Consider the following 16,029-nt stretch of genomic DNA (forward strand, 5'->3'; position numbering starts at 1 on the left):
TTCTGAAGATTGTAGCAATTAGATCAAGGTTTGTGAACTTCATTTCTTATAAATATATTTCTTCTAAAGTGCGTCTTATGAGATGTGGTCACATCTTTTTTTTTTTTTTTTTTGACATATAGCACTCCCAAATCATTCAGCCTAGTCCTGGATTAGGTTAGTGGGCACATACGTATCCACACTGTCCTACCTTCTTAGGGGAAACGGGATTACTAGGAAACCATCAGAGAGCACACACTTCTGAAAAGAAATGAAATGTATTTTTATTGGCGGAGCCAAGATGAAGTATGTCTTGAAATCTGTTTTACAAATAAACTTGCCCATAAATTGTCCATTCACTGCTTCGAAATCTTTTTTCACACTTGAGGAGCTGTCACAGGGTCCCTAATAAACATGAGTCTTATTTAGTTTACTGGATATGTAATTCTTCTTTTCTTTGAAAATAATTATTTTTCAAGCAAGTGCAGCAAAAATACAACCAATAAAAATCTTGCTATGGCAGCATAAACAACCTTTATAGCCAGCATATACATAGAGTTCTTCCAATAAAAGCAGTTCCTGGTAAGGAAGGGGACAGAAAATTGGCCAGACTTTGCCAAGATCGCGTGCAGGGCTCCCAAGGGTTGACAGAGGAAACCTCACACCCGTTTCCACCTCCCTATCCCAGACTAGTTCTTGGCTATGAGGATGACAGTTGGAGCATCTCAGTTGCCGAGGAGGCCCTTGGGCCACAGAGAACAAGGGGTGGTCACTTGGTGGGACCCCCGTGTGTCCAGTTTATCTCAACATCATTTGTGAGGCAACCTTCCCAAGGCCCATTCTCAGAGCCCTCAAAGCTGATGGATAGTGGGGTGCAATTCCCTGGGGGCTCCCAAGGGGCAGAACACAGACCATCCACCTCTTAGTTACCTCATTCTCATTCCAGGCCCCTCAGCAGGATTGTGCCCTGGTGGGTGGCAGGGCTGGGGCCGTCCAATGGGGGTGACCCTTTGGGGCTCCTAGGGAGGAGCGTTTGCTCAGCCCTCCCAGGCCTGCAGCCAGCTGTGGTCTGTGGTCACACCACCACTACCCCCCCACTCGGGGCCACCCCAGGGGACAGCCCCAGTCCGGGAAGATGCCTCCCCGGGAGCAGAGGTGCTGGTGCTCATTTATGCCTTTTACAGTAGCTTGAGAAGATGTTATCGCAGCTTGAGAACAGAAATTAAAGCATGTATCCTTCAGGTGCAAATCTACTGTACTTACAGCTTTACTGTTTCTCTGCAGGGGGGCTCCATTAATCTTGTAACAGTGAAATTCCTGAGGAAATTAGTTTCCTCCAGTTGGGTTATCCTCAACTGGTCTTTGGGGGAGGAGTAATTAGGATTTAAGACTCCCTCTTAAAGCAAAGGAAGTATTGGCCATTTTACCAGAGTAACAACACTTTTCAGTGCCATGCTTTGCCCATTAAAAACCTGTGTGTCTCTCAGCTCCTCAACACAGGCTCTGCAAAGATTTAGCCAGGTGGGAACCCAATTCCAAGTCCTCATCTATCGTGACCAGGTAGGTGTTTTTCTCCACCTGGGTCATTTGTGCCCACCTAGCACTCAGCACTCTGCCCTGCTGGGGAGTAACCCCTGGGCCCAAGAGGGAATAATGTGCTCTCAAAAATGGGATGGCTAAAATGCGTCCTCACCTACTCAGAGGCGCTGAAATGTTAGCTGTCACCAAACAGAATTACACCTCAGCCACACCCACGTCTCTCTTTGAACTGGGCTCAGTTCACAGACGCAGGGTGCCGCACTTTTGCTTCAATAAATGCTGCACTTTTCTTTCCCCCACAAAGAGGGGGTGTAGATTGGCTACCTGGGGCCGGTAGATGGGCTTTACCGTGGGCAGGCAAGCGGACCCAAGTCTGGTTAGGTATCGCAGGCAGTGATGTTTTTGCATCATGGACTGGAAAGAGCAAGGGCTTTGGAAGTCTGAAAAGCACCCTGTAGCTGTGTATAACCTTGTCTGCCTGTAACTCACATGTGACAAGCCCTGGTACATGATTAGGGCTCAGGGCTTCGTGGAGTGGTTTTTATTGCCAAGCTCAGAGATTCACCTGCTGAACATTAGACCTGTTGATGTCAACAGTGGTAACTGCAAAAAAGGAAGACTATTCCAAGGAGAGGACATCCCCGGTGGTCAGAGGCTAAGATTCTGTGCTCCCAATGCTGGGGGCCTGGGTTCGATCCCTGGTCAGGGAACTAGATCCCGCATGCTGCAACTAAAAATGTGTATGCCACAACGAAGAGCCAAGATCCGCTGTGCCACCACCCCGGAGACCTGGCACGGTCAGATCAATAAAAACTAAAACTCCCCTGCTCTCACTCTCCGGGAGCAAGCTCTCCTGACTCCTTGGGGGCACATCCTTCTGAAGACGTTTTCTTTGCTACATTCACCTATATAGTAATATGTCGTATTTATCTAATTCTGTTTAAAGTTGGTCATCAGAGCAAACATCTTGTGTTGCAACATGCTGTTTTCTCCCCTCTTGTTGCATTTTTCATAGTAATGTCTAGATTTTATTTACTTTCTAATAAAAATAATCTTTTTATTTAAAAATAATTGTAGGGTCACATGCAGTTACAACCCATTCTGGTATTCTTGCCTGGAGAATCCAATGGACAGAGGAGCCTGACAGGCTACAGTCCACAGGGTTGCAAAGAGCTGGACATGACTGAAGCGACTCAGCATGAAGACAGTTATAAGAAATAACACAAGATTCTGTGTATGTTCTTCCCCAAGGACAGCATCTTGAAACACTGTAGTATAATATTGTAATTAGGATGTGGATATTCATACAATCTGTCCATCTTTCCTCCATTTCCTCAGCGTTACTTTTTGTGTGTTTTTTTGTTCTATGCTATTTTGATCACATTCAGGTAATTTACCATCTTCAGTTGCATCTTCTCAGGCGGAGGCACACGTGTAACTAAAGGCCCCTTTCAGTCACTGGCACAATGCTGCCCAAGAGAAAACACGAAGTGAGCCTAAAACGAGTCACCTGCACACTTTAAAAATCTCTAGCAACCACGTTTAAAGGGTGAAAGTGAAAAGTGAAAGTTGGTCACATAGTCATGTCCGACTCTTTGCGATCCTATGGACTGTAGCCCACCGGGTGCTCCGTCCATGAAATTCCCCAGAGTATTGGAGTGGGTTGCCATTTCCTTCTCCTGGGGACCTTCCCAACCCAGGGATCAAACCTGGGTCTCCTGCATTGCAGGCAGATTCTTTACCAACTGAGCTACTAGGGAAACCTCATTTAAAAGGTAGAAAGAAGTAAATCTAATTTTAATAATACATTTCACACAACCCAGTATATTTCGACAGGCAATCACTGTAAAGACTATTCACCGGATACACTGCATGAACTTCTTTTGGCAATGAGTCTCCGAAACTCCATAAGTCCACTTCACCCCACCTCCCCCTGGTCCCAAGTAGAGAACATGGTTCACAGCACCTAGGACGTGCCGGGCTCTCACTCAGGCTCTGGGATGGAGACACAGCTCCCGCCCTTGATGCGAGACCACAGACGCTTCTAACACCGTGAGGTGTGCCCGCAGCCCAAGGCGTGCAGGAGCCCTGAACACCTGAGGGCGGCTCCACGGGGTCTGTCCTCCAACCCGGTACAGAGCCAGAAGAGCCCAGGAGGAGCCCCACGTGTCTGGGTGGAAGCAACGGCGGTAGTGAACCTGGGATCCAGGAGGAGGGGCGCTTTGGAGACAAGGCCGGGGCTGGTCTGGGGGGAACCTTAAAGAGACCACCCCTCCCACCCCCGGCCCTCCCCCAGCCATGGGCACCGGAGGCAAGGGAAGGCGCTCTGCGCGAGGTTTCCCTGGAGATGGAGGCTACCGGGACCATGGACAAGGTCACTCCAGGAGAGGAGTGCGAAGCACTGGTGGAAAGGTGGGAGGGGACGCTGCCTGGAGCGCCAGCATCAGGAGGTGCCGAGGGAATCCGGGGGAGGACTGAGGTTAGAGGGGCGCGGGGCATGGGCGAGCGGGTCCTGGAGCCGGGCCTGACCTCTCAGTGGGTGATGGTGGGCCACATGCTGACGTGGCTTCAGGTTCTTCAGGGCCCAATTCGAAACTCCTTGTCAGCGTTGAGGTTCGGAGAGGGCTCAACCTCCCTTCCCCCAATCTCCCATTCTTCCATCCCTACCTTTTGGATTAAAATTTCAGCTTGTTAAATACACGTTTCCCTGGTGGCTCAAATGGTAGAGCGTCTGCCTGCAGTGTGGGAGACCTAGGTTTGATCCCTGGGTAGGGAAGATACCCTGGAGAAGGAAATTGGAGAAGGAAATGGCAACCCACTCCAGTATTCTTGCCATGGAGAATCCCATGGACAGAGGAACTTGGTGGAGAGAGGAACCTCGTGGGCTGCAGTCCGTGGGGTCGCAAAGAGTCGGACACTACTGAGCGCCTTCACTCACTCAAATATACACTAACATCACACACACACACACACACACGCGTACATCCTTCTCCCAGCTGCCTTTGGAGCTTCTAGGATCGCAGGAAGCCCTGACTTGCAGGAGCTCCGGAGGGGAGCTTCCTGAGAGTCCAGAGCCCCGGGGGTCAGGGTCCTAACTGGCCGGCCGGACGCCGCAGCCCCAGGGTGTTCACCAGCTCGGGGCTGGCACGCGGCCCTGGGGGGCGGGGCGGGGCAGGAGGCGGGGCCGCCGGGACGGCTGGGGGCGGGGCTTCCTGCGCCACCGCCCGCGCTCCGCCCCCATCGGCCGCCCGCGCTCGATTGCTCTTGTCTGGCGGCGGCAGCATGGCGGCGGGGGCGGCTGAGGCAGCGGCGGCGGTGGTGGAGGTCGGCTCAGCTGGGCAGTTTGAGGAGCTGCTGCGCCTCAGAGCCAAGTAAGCGAGGCGGCGGGCGGCAAGGGTGAGGGGACGCGGCGGGGGCCGGCCTCACGGGCGCACTGCTCGGCTCCCTCACGCGCGGCCCAGCCTGGGCGGCCCGGACCCTGAGTCCGGGTCCCCGCCCCGGTGAGGGAGCAGGTCCACCGCAGACCCAGGTTTCGAGGCTCCGGGCGCCCCGCGGCGCCAGGCCCGGCGGCCCCGGGGGGCGGTGACGCGGGGCCCCAGCTCCCGGCCGAGGGTGGGCGCGGAGACCCCGGCCCCTCGCCGCGTCGTCCCGGGCGGGCGCTGCAGGGAGGCCGAGCGGGGCGGCAGTTGGCGTCTGAGGGCGCTCGTGGTCGGGCCGCGCTGCCTGCCCGGGCGCTGGACGGGCTCTCCCGCCTCCTGAGCGCACTCCGCCGCCCTCGGTTCTGGTTTGGCCCGGCTGCCTCTCGCCTGGGGGGAGGCGTCGGAAGGAGAGCCGCGGGGTGCGGTGGGCCCGTTCGGCGGTACCCGGAAACACCGCTCCCCGGCCCCCGACTTGCGGGTCAGCGCCGGCGGGCGCGCGGGGCCTCGGGGCGGTCTCTCCGCCTCGGCTGAGTCGAGCCCTCGCCTGGGCACCCGCCCGGCGCTCAGCCCCCTGCCAGCCCTGGGCCGCCCCTGCGCTCGCGCCCGGGTCGGGCCGCGGTGTCCTCTGCGGTGAGAGGGGTCAGGGCCGCGGGCGGCGCGTGGCCGGCGGGCGGGAGCGCCCTCGGAGGCTCCGGGGGCAGAGAGCCTGCGCGGAGCTCAGGGCGGTGGGGCGTGCGGACCTGATGCGGCCCCGAGTTTGAGCTGGAGGCCGCTGGGGAGCTCCCTGGGAGCGTGGCAGGGGGCGGGTGCCGAAAAGTGTTCATCAGAACTGCTGCTTCGGCGTTTCAGGTTCACTTGGTAAATTGTTGAAAGAGGTGGGCCCGGGGAGGCGGGTGCGTGGGGAATGACGTTGACTCATTGATGAAACGGGATGCGGCCCGGAGGCGGCCTCTGGAAGGAGCCGGGCTTGTGTGGATCTGTCCTTAATAAGCGGGCTTCCCTGGTGGCTCAGACCGTAAACTGCCTGCCTGCAATGTGTGAGACCTGGGTTCGATCCCTGGGTCTCCAGATCCTCTGGAGAAGGAAATGGCAACCCACTCCAGTACTCTTGTCTGGAAAATTCCGTGGACGGAGAAGCCTGGTAGGCTACAGTCTTTGGGATCGCAGAGTCGGACAGGACTGAGCAACTTCACTTCACTTTACCCATCTTAAGTAAACAGCGCCTGACGTCATGAGGACAGAAACCCGAAGCAAACATAAACGCGGTCACCCTCTCCCGGTGAGGATGGAGACTATTTTGCTGTTTGTGTGTTTGGCATTATTGATCCTGTGTTATTTTTTTTTTTTAACGTAAAAGTCCTTAAGACGTCGCAGTCGGTTAAAATGTCAAGTGTTAATACCGTTTGGATGCGTTCTTACCACTGGCCTGTAGGTGACATGATCCAAGTACAGAGCAGTGGCAAGAACGCATCCAAATGGTATTAAGTGAAATGATGCCTTTAGATGGGCACGTGGGAAGTGGTGCTTGGCATCTGGGGAAGGAACAGATCTCTGCTCCTTTTGGTGGAAATGGCAGCATTTCAGAATATGAAGTAGTACTTGTTAATGCTATTTAACGTCTGTTTGACAGATCATTGCTTCTCAATTTAAAAATTTCATGTGAATTGAAAATGTATTTTGCCTAAGTTATCACATGACTTAGGTTTATATGTTTATATGGTTTATATGTTAGTCTACACAGTTGGGAATAATTAAGGTTTGCAGAATAATTAAGGTTTTGCCCATTTGTAAAATATTTAATATAGTCTAATACTACATGATTTTAATACATGGTAGTTAGTGTTATCTGTACAGGAATAACTTCAGGAGCAGAACATCTGAAATAACAGTGAGACAGCAGTTTATTGACCACTAAATATTTTACTGACAAAGAACGGAGGTTCATTACATTGTTTAAAAGCACAGTAGTTAGGATTTGAGAAGGCAGTGGCACCCCACTTCAGTACTCTTGCCTGGAAAATCCCATGGACGGAGAGCCTGGTGGGCTGCAGTCTGTGGGGTCGCTAAGAGTCCACACGACTGAGCGACCTCACTTTCACTTTTCACTTTCATGCATTGGAGAAGGAAATGGCTACCTACTCCCGTGCTCTTGCCTGGAGCATCCCAGGGACGGGGGAGCCTGGTGGGTTGCCGTCTGTGGGGCCTCACAGAGTCGGACACGACTGAAGCAACTTAGCAGCAGCAGTTAGGATTTGAACCTCGTCTTCTCTTAAAGGTTTTTCCTTAAACAGTGCACCCTGCACATTGAGCTGTCCCTGAAGATGGAGAGAGCAGTGGGCCATCAGGAGAGGGTGACAGCATTTATTTGTTTCAGGTTTATGTCCTCATGATATTAGGCGTTGTTCACTTAATTGGAAAGTAGAAGTTAAGCATCTAAATTTGAGAATAACGTGGATAATTTAAAAGAACATTAATATCATTCTTTAATATTTTTAAAGGGCTTACATATTTTTGTTTGATCTTCCCAACCTCTCAGGGTATTATTGCTGTTTCACAGACGTGGAAGTTAAATTACTCTTCAAAGCCGCGTTAGTAATGATGGAATTTAAGTTGTATATGTGTACTTTTTCTTTTTACTTACGTTGGCACATACTGTTAAAAAGTTTTGTAACCTATTTAATTTTTTAAAAATGTACTCGTTGTATTTTCCCATGTTATTAAATGTTCTTTGAGATACAATTTTTAATGACTATAATATTTTATGACCATTAAGAAAACTATGTTGTTGAATAATAGATTTTTACAGTTATTTGCTATGTAAAATACTGGGGAAGTAGTCATATACATACATCTTTGTCTCTTTAATGACTTCTGTAGGATAGATCCTTGAAAGTGGTACAAGAAATTTCTGAAAGTTTCCAATTGAACTTTTACCAGTGGGATATAAAAGTGTTGTCTCACTTTATTCTTTTTATCATTGAATATTTTGATTTTAAAAATCATTTTTCAGTTTGATAAGAAGTGTTAATGTAGTCCAGCTTCACGCGTGAGAGGAAGAGGAATCAGTAACTGGTGAAGTATCAGCAGTACTTCCTCCATAGTCTCTGCCCATGCGCCGAAGCTCCTGAGTTCTAGCTACAGTGGGGCCCGTGGAGTGGGGGCCTGACTATGTGTTTCTCTCCTGCCTTCGGTGGCTCTTCCTTTGGAGCGTCCTGCTTTCTGTGTCCCAGGCAGCTGTCCCTTCTTCCTCTGTCCTGGCTGTGGCCCTTGTCCTCTATTTTCCTTTGTTTCAGCACAAGACCTTGCTTCCTGCCTGGGAAAACAGGACTTCAGTAGCCTCATCAGGCTGCTGCTTCTACTTGCCCCTCCCCCAACACAACAGATTTGCTTGTAGCTTTTCCCACTGTAGGGGCTTCCTGGTGCCTCAGACGGTAAAGAATCTGCCTGCAATGCAGGAGACCCAGGTTCGATTCCTGGGTCAGGAATATCCCCTGGAGAAGGAAATGGCAACCCACTCCAGTATTCTTGCCTGGAGAATCACGTGGACAGAGGAGCCTGATGGGCTACAGTCCATGGGGTTGCAAAGAATTGGGCACGACTGAGCAACTAACACTTTCTTTCACTTTACCCATTCTTGATTCCTTTGTTGCTGACCTAGAGGAGACTGTCTTCTCGTGTTGAATTCTTCTCTGCTCTAGGTTTCCCTGTCCTGCCACCTCTGAGAGCTTGAATCTCATGTCTTCAGCCTCTCCCTCTCACTTGCACTGTCCCCTCACAAAATAAACTATGAAGATGTTCTTGCATTGATAAAAGCCCATCCCTTGATCTGTCTGGATCCTCGCTCGCTCTCTGTTAACAGCCCAGTCTCTTACCTAGTAGGTTCCTAGCAGTTCCCTTCTTCATTCTCAGCTCAGTGGTCCACACACTGCTTCTCTCACCTGCTGAAATGACTGCCCACTGCTGGTCACTCTTCCTGCTCTGTTTGATGGTTGTCCCCCTCCCTTCCTGACTCCTGTGAGACCCCTGAACCTTCTCTGGTCTACTGCCAGGACTCCTTTCCCTCCGTCGCTCTTGACTTGGTGGTGACGAGCCCCAGAGGCTCTGCCCTTGGCCCCTTCTTTATTCTCCGGCGTGGATGAGGGTGGTGCCCGCCATCTCTTGATTCGGAGATCTGCGGATCAAGCGTGGACTTCTCTCCTGAGCTTGACTGTCACTAAGAGCCCACTAGACTTCTTTCCTCCCAGGTTGCCAGCTTCCGGACTGTGGATCGTGGCGAGTGCCACCACGACCTAAGTCACTAAGCCAGAAGCTTGGCGGTGCTGGGCCCCTTCTTTCTCAGCTGTGTTGTTTTAGTGGTTTAACGGTTGATTACTTCTTTCCTTGCCCAAGTTTAATTGTCCTTGTTTTTTTCCTCCTTGTAACATATTTTTCAATGTGTTTTCCTGAGTTTTCAGATTTTTTGTAGTTTAAAGTGAAAGTCACTCGCTCAGTCGTGTCCTAAGTCGGGTCCTACTCTTTGCGACCCCATGAACCGTATAGTCCATGGAATTCTCGAGGCCAGAATACTGGAGTGGGTAGCCCAGCCCTTCTCCAGGGGATCTTCCCGACCCAGGAATCGAACCGGGGTCTCCTGCATTGTAGGCGGATTCTTTACCAACTGAGCTATGAGGGAAGCCTTTTTGTAGTTGAGAGAGATTGTATTTGAATTTGAGTTTCCCACGTGGCGCTGATGTTAAAGAACCTGCCTGGCAATGCAGGAGCCATAAGAGACTCAGGTTCTCTCCCTGGGTCGGGAAGATCATGGCACCCACTCCAGTCTTCTTGGCTGGAGAATCCCGTGGACAGAGGAGCCTGGTGGGCTCCAGTCCATGGGGTCACAGAGTTGCACACGACTGAAGCAACTGTTTGAATTTATAATTCTGTAAAAGTGAAGGGTTTTTCAGTTGAGTATGAGGTTAGACTTAAAGGTATCTTTGCCAAGGTAGTTTTATATGAAAATAGTTAATAGATGTATACTGAGATTTCTAAGGATTTTATCAACAGTTTATTAGTCCACTATTCTGTCTGTTCATACTGTCAGTTTTTAGAAAATACTTTGTAGCATAAGAAAGTTTGTATAAAAAGCAGTTCTATTTTTTTCCTTGTTTTCTGCTTATATACTTCATTTGCCCCATTTTATTCCTATTCCTATGATCACTTCATCACAATACCATGTTTAAAAATACTAACATTAATAGTAGTAACGCATATATAGTCATTTTTCACAAACATTGTGCCCTGACTGCAGAAATCTAGTTTCCACAGGGTCTCAAAATAGAGTTAATTTACATGGCTGGTAGTTGAGGTGGATGAATATTCAGAACCACTTCATGTGAGCTAAGTATTAATTCAAAAAATGTCATTAACTTGAAAATTCATCCAAAAGAAGTCCTTGAAATCATATTTCAGCCTGTGTTTAATACAAGATTCTAGCAGTACAAAAACAATTCAGGCGGTCCTTGAAAGGTTTCTTTGGTAATAGAATTTATCCTCATTTGCTTATTTCTAAAGCTACTGTGTTTTCAAAATCTGCGTTTTACGGATTTACAGGTCCCTTCTTGTGGTCCATTTCTGGGCACCATGGGCTCCTCAGTGCGCTCAGATGAACGACGTGATGGCAGAGCTCGCTAAAGAGCACCAACAAGTTTCATTTGTGAAGGTACTGTGTTTTCAGTGTCATGTCTTAGGGATTTAATTCTGATTTATGGGTTAGACTACATTTTATTGACATAGAAAGGAGCGGTGGTGTGGGATTCCTCATATTCATAGGTAGTGTTGGAATCTGTTATTTTCACAGTAGATTATTCTTAAAAACCTTAAAATGGTTTTATATTTTTCAAGCAGGGAGTGGTGTAAAACTCACTACCCTTTCCTGAATACAGGCTTGGGTGGGAGGACAGGATGGGCAGTCAGGAGAGGGTTTATGTGGGCACTCGCAGGTGAGATCATTCATTGTGGGTAATTGTGGTTTTGTACAGTAGAGATGTTAACAAGACTTGCTTCATTGAAAAGCTAAGTGGGACATGGAAAGTGATTCAAGAAAGGTGTGTGAGGGCTGCAGGGAACAGGGGGGTAGGGGGAGCTCGCTGCCAGGGGTCCGGTAAATGCAGGCCTGCAGGGAAACCAGAGTCTCTCTGTCGCGCTGGGGAAGCAGAGGGAGAAGGAAGCAGCCTGGCTGCCTTTGTTTTCATTCACTTTGCGTGTAGCCTTCTTTGTCCTTGCTCTGGTGCTCCAGCCTCCTCATTCCTGGTGTCTTTCTTGGGTGGGCAGGGCTAGGATAATGAGAGTTACAAAGGACGAGCTCACTTGGTTTTAGCACATTTAATGTATCAGTCAGGACTTAATTGAGGCAACATGGCCAACATGTGAGTTGAGTGTTTTAGAAATGAACTTTTGGGAAGGGAGGCATACCCTATATTCAGAAGCTGAATCTTTAGGTTTTAAAAAAGCAGACAAAAACCCTATTTTAAAAAATAGCTAGAGGATATGTTGGCAAGTATATGGAGTTAAAGATGATGTGAACTGTATTTGTATGTGTGCCTCTTTATGTAGACTGAAGACCCAGAATTCTGACACATTAATTTATTTGTATAGCAGCTGATATACTTTTCAGACAGTTTCCGTTTAAATATGTGTCCTTTGAACAGGTATTGATTGTGTTTAGATGGTTCAAAATCAAAACACTGCAGGAAGAAGTCCATTGAGAAGGCCCAGCCCACTCCTTCTCGCCAGCCTTGCCGTCCCATCCCATAAGTAGCTCTTGTATTAATCTTGTATGAATTCTTGCAGTGTTTCCTTAAGCAGATAGAGCATGTATGAATAGTTAGCTTTTTAAAGTTTAAGGACTTATTTAAAATTCCAGTGAAATGTGTAATGTAACCTTAGAATACAACCTTAAAATGTCCAATATAAATAATAGAAGTGGACATTAAAACTGCATGTTTGGTCAGTGATAAAAGATAACGATTACAAGTGAAATAAATGATTAAACATTTCAATCGTAAGATTAATCAAGACAGTGGTAATTGTTGTAAGTCTGCTTTTATGTGTATCACGTTACTGGTTTAGGTAACGCATTGTTCTTAGCTGCCATTTGAATGATTTATTTAAAGTGACTATAGGATTACTTCTCACATCAGTACCAGACTCGGCAGTGAGATTTTAAGTTGTTCAAGTGCTTAAATGTCTCGGCAAGCCAAGGGTTGGGAGCCCTTATCTGCTGGGGATACCTGACCCCGACTGTACCTGCCGTTCAGAGAGGGTGACAGGTTTCCATGGGTCGTTTGCGCAGGTGTTACTTTCTGGGAAGTCACTCTGTGGCATAGTTTCCTTTTCTTAGACATCTTCAGAGGCAAAGATCATTTGCATGGAGTTCGGAAGGTAGGTGATTTAAAGGGCACAGTGCTGAGCAGTAGCCAGCCTGGGAGAGGTGAAGTACTTGAGAGCGGCGGTGGCATTTTCCAGAGGAGGGGCATGTGGTTCAACTAAACACAGCTTACTCGGTGAGAGCTCTGTGACTCTTCCAGTCTATAGAAGCGACATCCTGGTACTCTCTGTTTCTCACAATTTGATTTCTTGGTCTTTTTGTTTTTTTAACGACTGCACATTTTTGACTTGAAGTATAGAGATTAGTTCATTCTATGACTTAGATTTACAGAACCATTGCATAGAACGATCTTAAGCACTGTGTTTTTAATACTTTAATTCTAAAGTTTTGTGATCATCAATTCCTTATTTTGTAGAACATGGTAAAATACCATCTGAGAAAACCTAGCATACATTTTTTTTGTTTTTTAATCCTAGTAGTTTGTGCCCATTGGAATAGGTTGCTGAAAGGCAAGGTTTTCACTTACTGTGTTTGAATCCCCTCACTTCCTGGACTGATGATACGGCGATAAAGAATGTGTGCTCCTTACTGGTGCCACGTTTAGGCTGCCTGCCGTTGTGTTCGCCTGCATTGGCTGCCCCGTCGGTCGGGTCCTGGGGCTGGGTTCTTCCCTGACTTCACACCTCCAAGGGCTTGGAGGACATAGGTTAGTTATGTCTGTTGCTTGAAGTCTCACAGAAACCTTACATTTATTCAGAATAAGATTAAATAGCTAATTAAAATGTCAAGTGTCTTTGCATTTCAAATTATGTAAAGTCAGTTTGTTAGCACTTTAACAACAATGGGATACACATTTATCATTAAATCAAAATTGTTTGGTCAGTAGACTATTTCAGGATACAATGTCTGGTGGTGGTGTGGGAAAGAGGAAGAATAGTTTTGGGTGGTGAAATTGGGGCCACTGGTCAAATTCATGGTCCAAATCAAAGCCATTTAAAAAAAAATTAAATTCTTATATTTGGTATTATTATTACTTTTGCTTTTAAAGTAAAGATTGTATTTAAAGTGTACAACGTGATGATTTAAATCAAACCCATTTTGTGTGATGTCTTTTCTGTGTACCCCCGTGACTTTTTTTTCCCTTTCTTCTCTGAGCTTAGTCTGTTCCATTGGCTGGACTGTCAGGGAGTCTCTTGTGTTTTCATCGGCTCTGTCCTTGCGTTTTGTCCCTGTTTTGTCCCCTTCTTGACTAGGTGGTGAGACGCTTGAGGGCGGGGCCTTTACCTGGTTTGCTGTGTTTAAGTTGCTTTTCTTTGTGCAGGTGGCTCCCACCTCACGTGCCAGCCCTTTCTCCTCTTTATTCCCTCCCCCTAATTCTAGCTGAGGCCTACTAGGCTCTGATACTGAATGTACCATATACTGCACTTTGGTACAGAAATTTATTCTTGAAGTCAGACTTAGCAACGACCTGGTTGGTGAGATTTAGTATTATTGTATTTCATTTAGTATTAATCTTGTTTGTATGGTAGCTGTTCTTGCATTTTATGTGCATGGTATCTTCAGATATGAAATCAAGAGTACAGAAGGAATTATATACTTACTTTTTTTTTTTTTGATTCCTTAAAAAGGAATCTTTATAGTTTGATATATTCTTAAATGTGCCACCATCTTAAAGAACAGCTTACACTGTAATTTCTAAAGGTCTGTACAGTTAGTATAGATAATTTCTGTAGCTTACACTGTTTAAATTCAAAATAATCTTTGTGAACAATGTGTTTAAGCAGAAAATGTAGGGCAGTCTCCAGAAGGGTGCCAACTAGCTGTAAAACTAGGTATTGGCTAACTGGCTGTATAATTAGGTATCGGCATCGGCTAACTGGTTGTATAACTAGGTATCAGCTGAGTATCTGAACTTGTTTTTTTTGTGTGTCAGAATATTGATCAGTTTATTTAGTGTCTTACAGAGCATATGTAGGATTCCATTTTTTAGGAACTATAGAAATGTCTCTCAGATAATTCTAGTAGGATGGTTAAATCTTAAAAATAACCTAGTTTTAATCTGTGCTGTCTTGGTAAAAAAAACAAAACATAATTAACATAGTTTATTAGCTGTTACTGGGTAAAGTTTGGCAAAGTATTATAAAAAGTTATTAGAAATGTTCATTTAAATACTATTTTGAAATTTATGTTTGACTTTCTGGCAAACAAAGAATTTGACTTTGAAAAACTCGCCTTTCGTAGCACGTCACAGAGTGAAAAGAAGTCCTGTGTGAGGCGTGACAGAGAGTCCCAGAGTGTCAGGCGCTTTTGTTTGCTTGCTTGTTTCCTTGAAGTCTAGTTGATTTATGTTGAAAGGTTGAGTTTTCTCATCCTTGCCTTTACCTTGGAGCCTCTGCCGCCACTGGCAAGTAGTCACTTGTGTTTTTGGCTTAGGAATAGTGACTACTGTTCAGCATTCTGTTTCTTGGACACTCAATTGTATGCCACACCGGATGCTAGTTACTGGGAATGCAGGACAGTAAGGGTGTAGACAGTAAATGGGTAACACAGTGCCAGGGTAATCTCAGGTGGTGTGAATTTCAACAGAAGAAATAAATAGGCAGGCTGTGAAGAGGGGTCTTGGGTAGGCGGGGTGCTTTTATGTAGGTTGTGCTGAAAGGGTGTATCTAACAAGTGAGAGTTAAAAAACGCAAAGATGACAGTCACTGGAAGTGCTGGCAGAGAGCCTTTAGGTAGAGGCTTAGCAGGTGCAGACCTCAGAAGAGCAGTGGGCGGCCAGCGGGGCTGGAGAAGAGGGAAGGGGTCGAAGCCCTGACCGGAAGCTGCAGAGGCAGGGAGGGCCACGTGGCCTTGTGACCCATGGTCGAGTTTTGGTTTTATTGCAAGTGCAGTCTGATGCAGTCTGATTCCTAAGTCGATTACTGTGGCTGCCACATGGAGAATGGTTTGAAGTGGGTAAGAGTACAGACTAGAAGCAGGTCTACCAGTTAGGAGGCTGTTTCACTAGGCCAGGTAAGAGATTTCTTGGACATTAGTGGGGAGATTGTTGAAATGCTGTTATTGTCTGCGTCGGCTTATGTTTTAGAGGGGGCACCCAGGAGACCTCTTGATGGATTGGATGTCAGGGTGGAGGAAATAGATCAGTTAAGATTGTCTCCTTTTTGATCTGAGTAGCTTGGTGGATTAAATGAGATCGGGTCTGCCCTGGGGAGGAACAGGTGCAGTGGGAAATGTCTAGTGGGGATCTGCGGGCAGATGTCGAGTGTGTGGCTTGGAGGTGAGAGGAGAGGTTTGTCCTAGGTAGAGGTTGGGTGGCGGTGCCATACTGGAGTTCCTTAGAGCCAGGGTGTTGCCTGAGACCACTCTGCTAGGAAAGTGAGTATAGGTAAGAGAAGCAGGTGCAGAACCAAGTCCTGGGATGTGCAGCAACATCGTGGTTGGCAAAGGTGAAGGAAGAAGCCAGATACTCAGGCCAGGAGTTAGAGGAAGAGAAGACACGGAAAGCCAAGGGAAGGGAATCTGAGAAGGCAGCTGTGGTCACGCTTACTGAGTGAGACTGCAAGGTCAGTAAAATGAGGAGACGAGGAGGAACCGTTGGGTCTGGTGAGCTGGTAACAGGGCTGTGTAGAGTGGACTGTGCCTAGAGCCAGACTGCCTCACCTCCCGCTCGGCAGTGAGGGACCTAGAAACGGGCTACGATGATAGCACCCGCCGTGAGGGCCCCTG

The 16,029-nt window shown here is 47.5% G+C and overlaps 1 protein-coding gene across 1 annotated transcript in view; it reads left to right on the forward strand.

Annotated features, from left to right (window-relative positions):
- Positions 1–4,758: 4,758 nt before the first annotated feature.
- GLRX3 (glutaredoxin 3) overlaps positions 4,759–16,029 on the forward strand; it is a 31,236-nt gene continuing 19,965 nt past the window's right edge. Inside the window, exons 1-2 of the mRNA XM_019952943.2 lie at positions 4,759–4,889; positions 10,527–10,635. Coding sequence (XP_019808502.1) covers positions 4,801–4,889; positions 10,527–10,635 — 198 coding nt within the window. The 5' untranslated portion in view covers positions 4,759–4,800. The remainder of the gene's footprint in view (positions 4,890–10,526; positions 10,636–16,029) is intronic.

This window comes from Bos indicus, chromosome 26 (assembly GCF_029378745.1).
Source record: "Bos indicus isolate NIAB-ARS_2022 breed Sahiwal x Tharparkar chromosome 26, NIAB-ARS_B.indTharparkar_mat_pri_1.0, whole genome shotgun sequence".
Classification (NCBI taxonomy): domain Eukaryota; kingdom Metazoa; phylum Chordata; class Mammalia; order Artiodactyla; family Bovidae; genus Bos; species Bos indicus.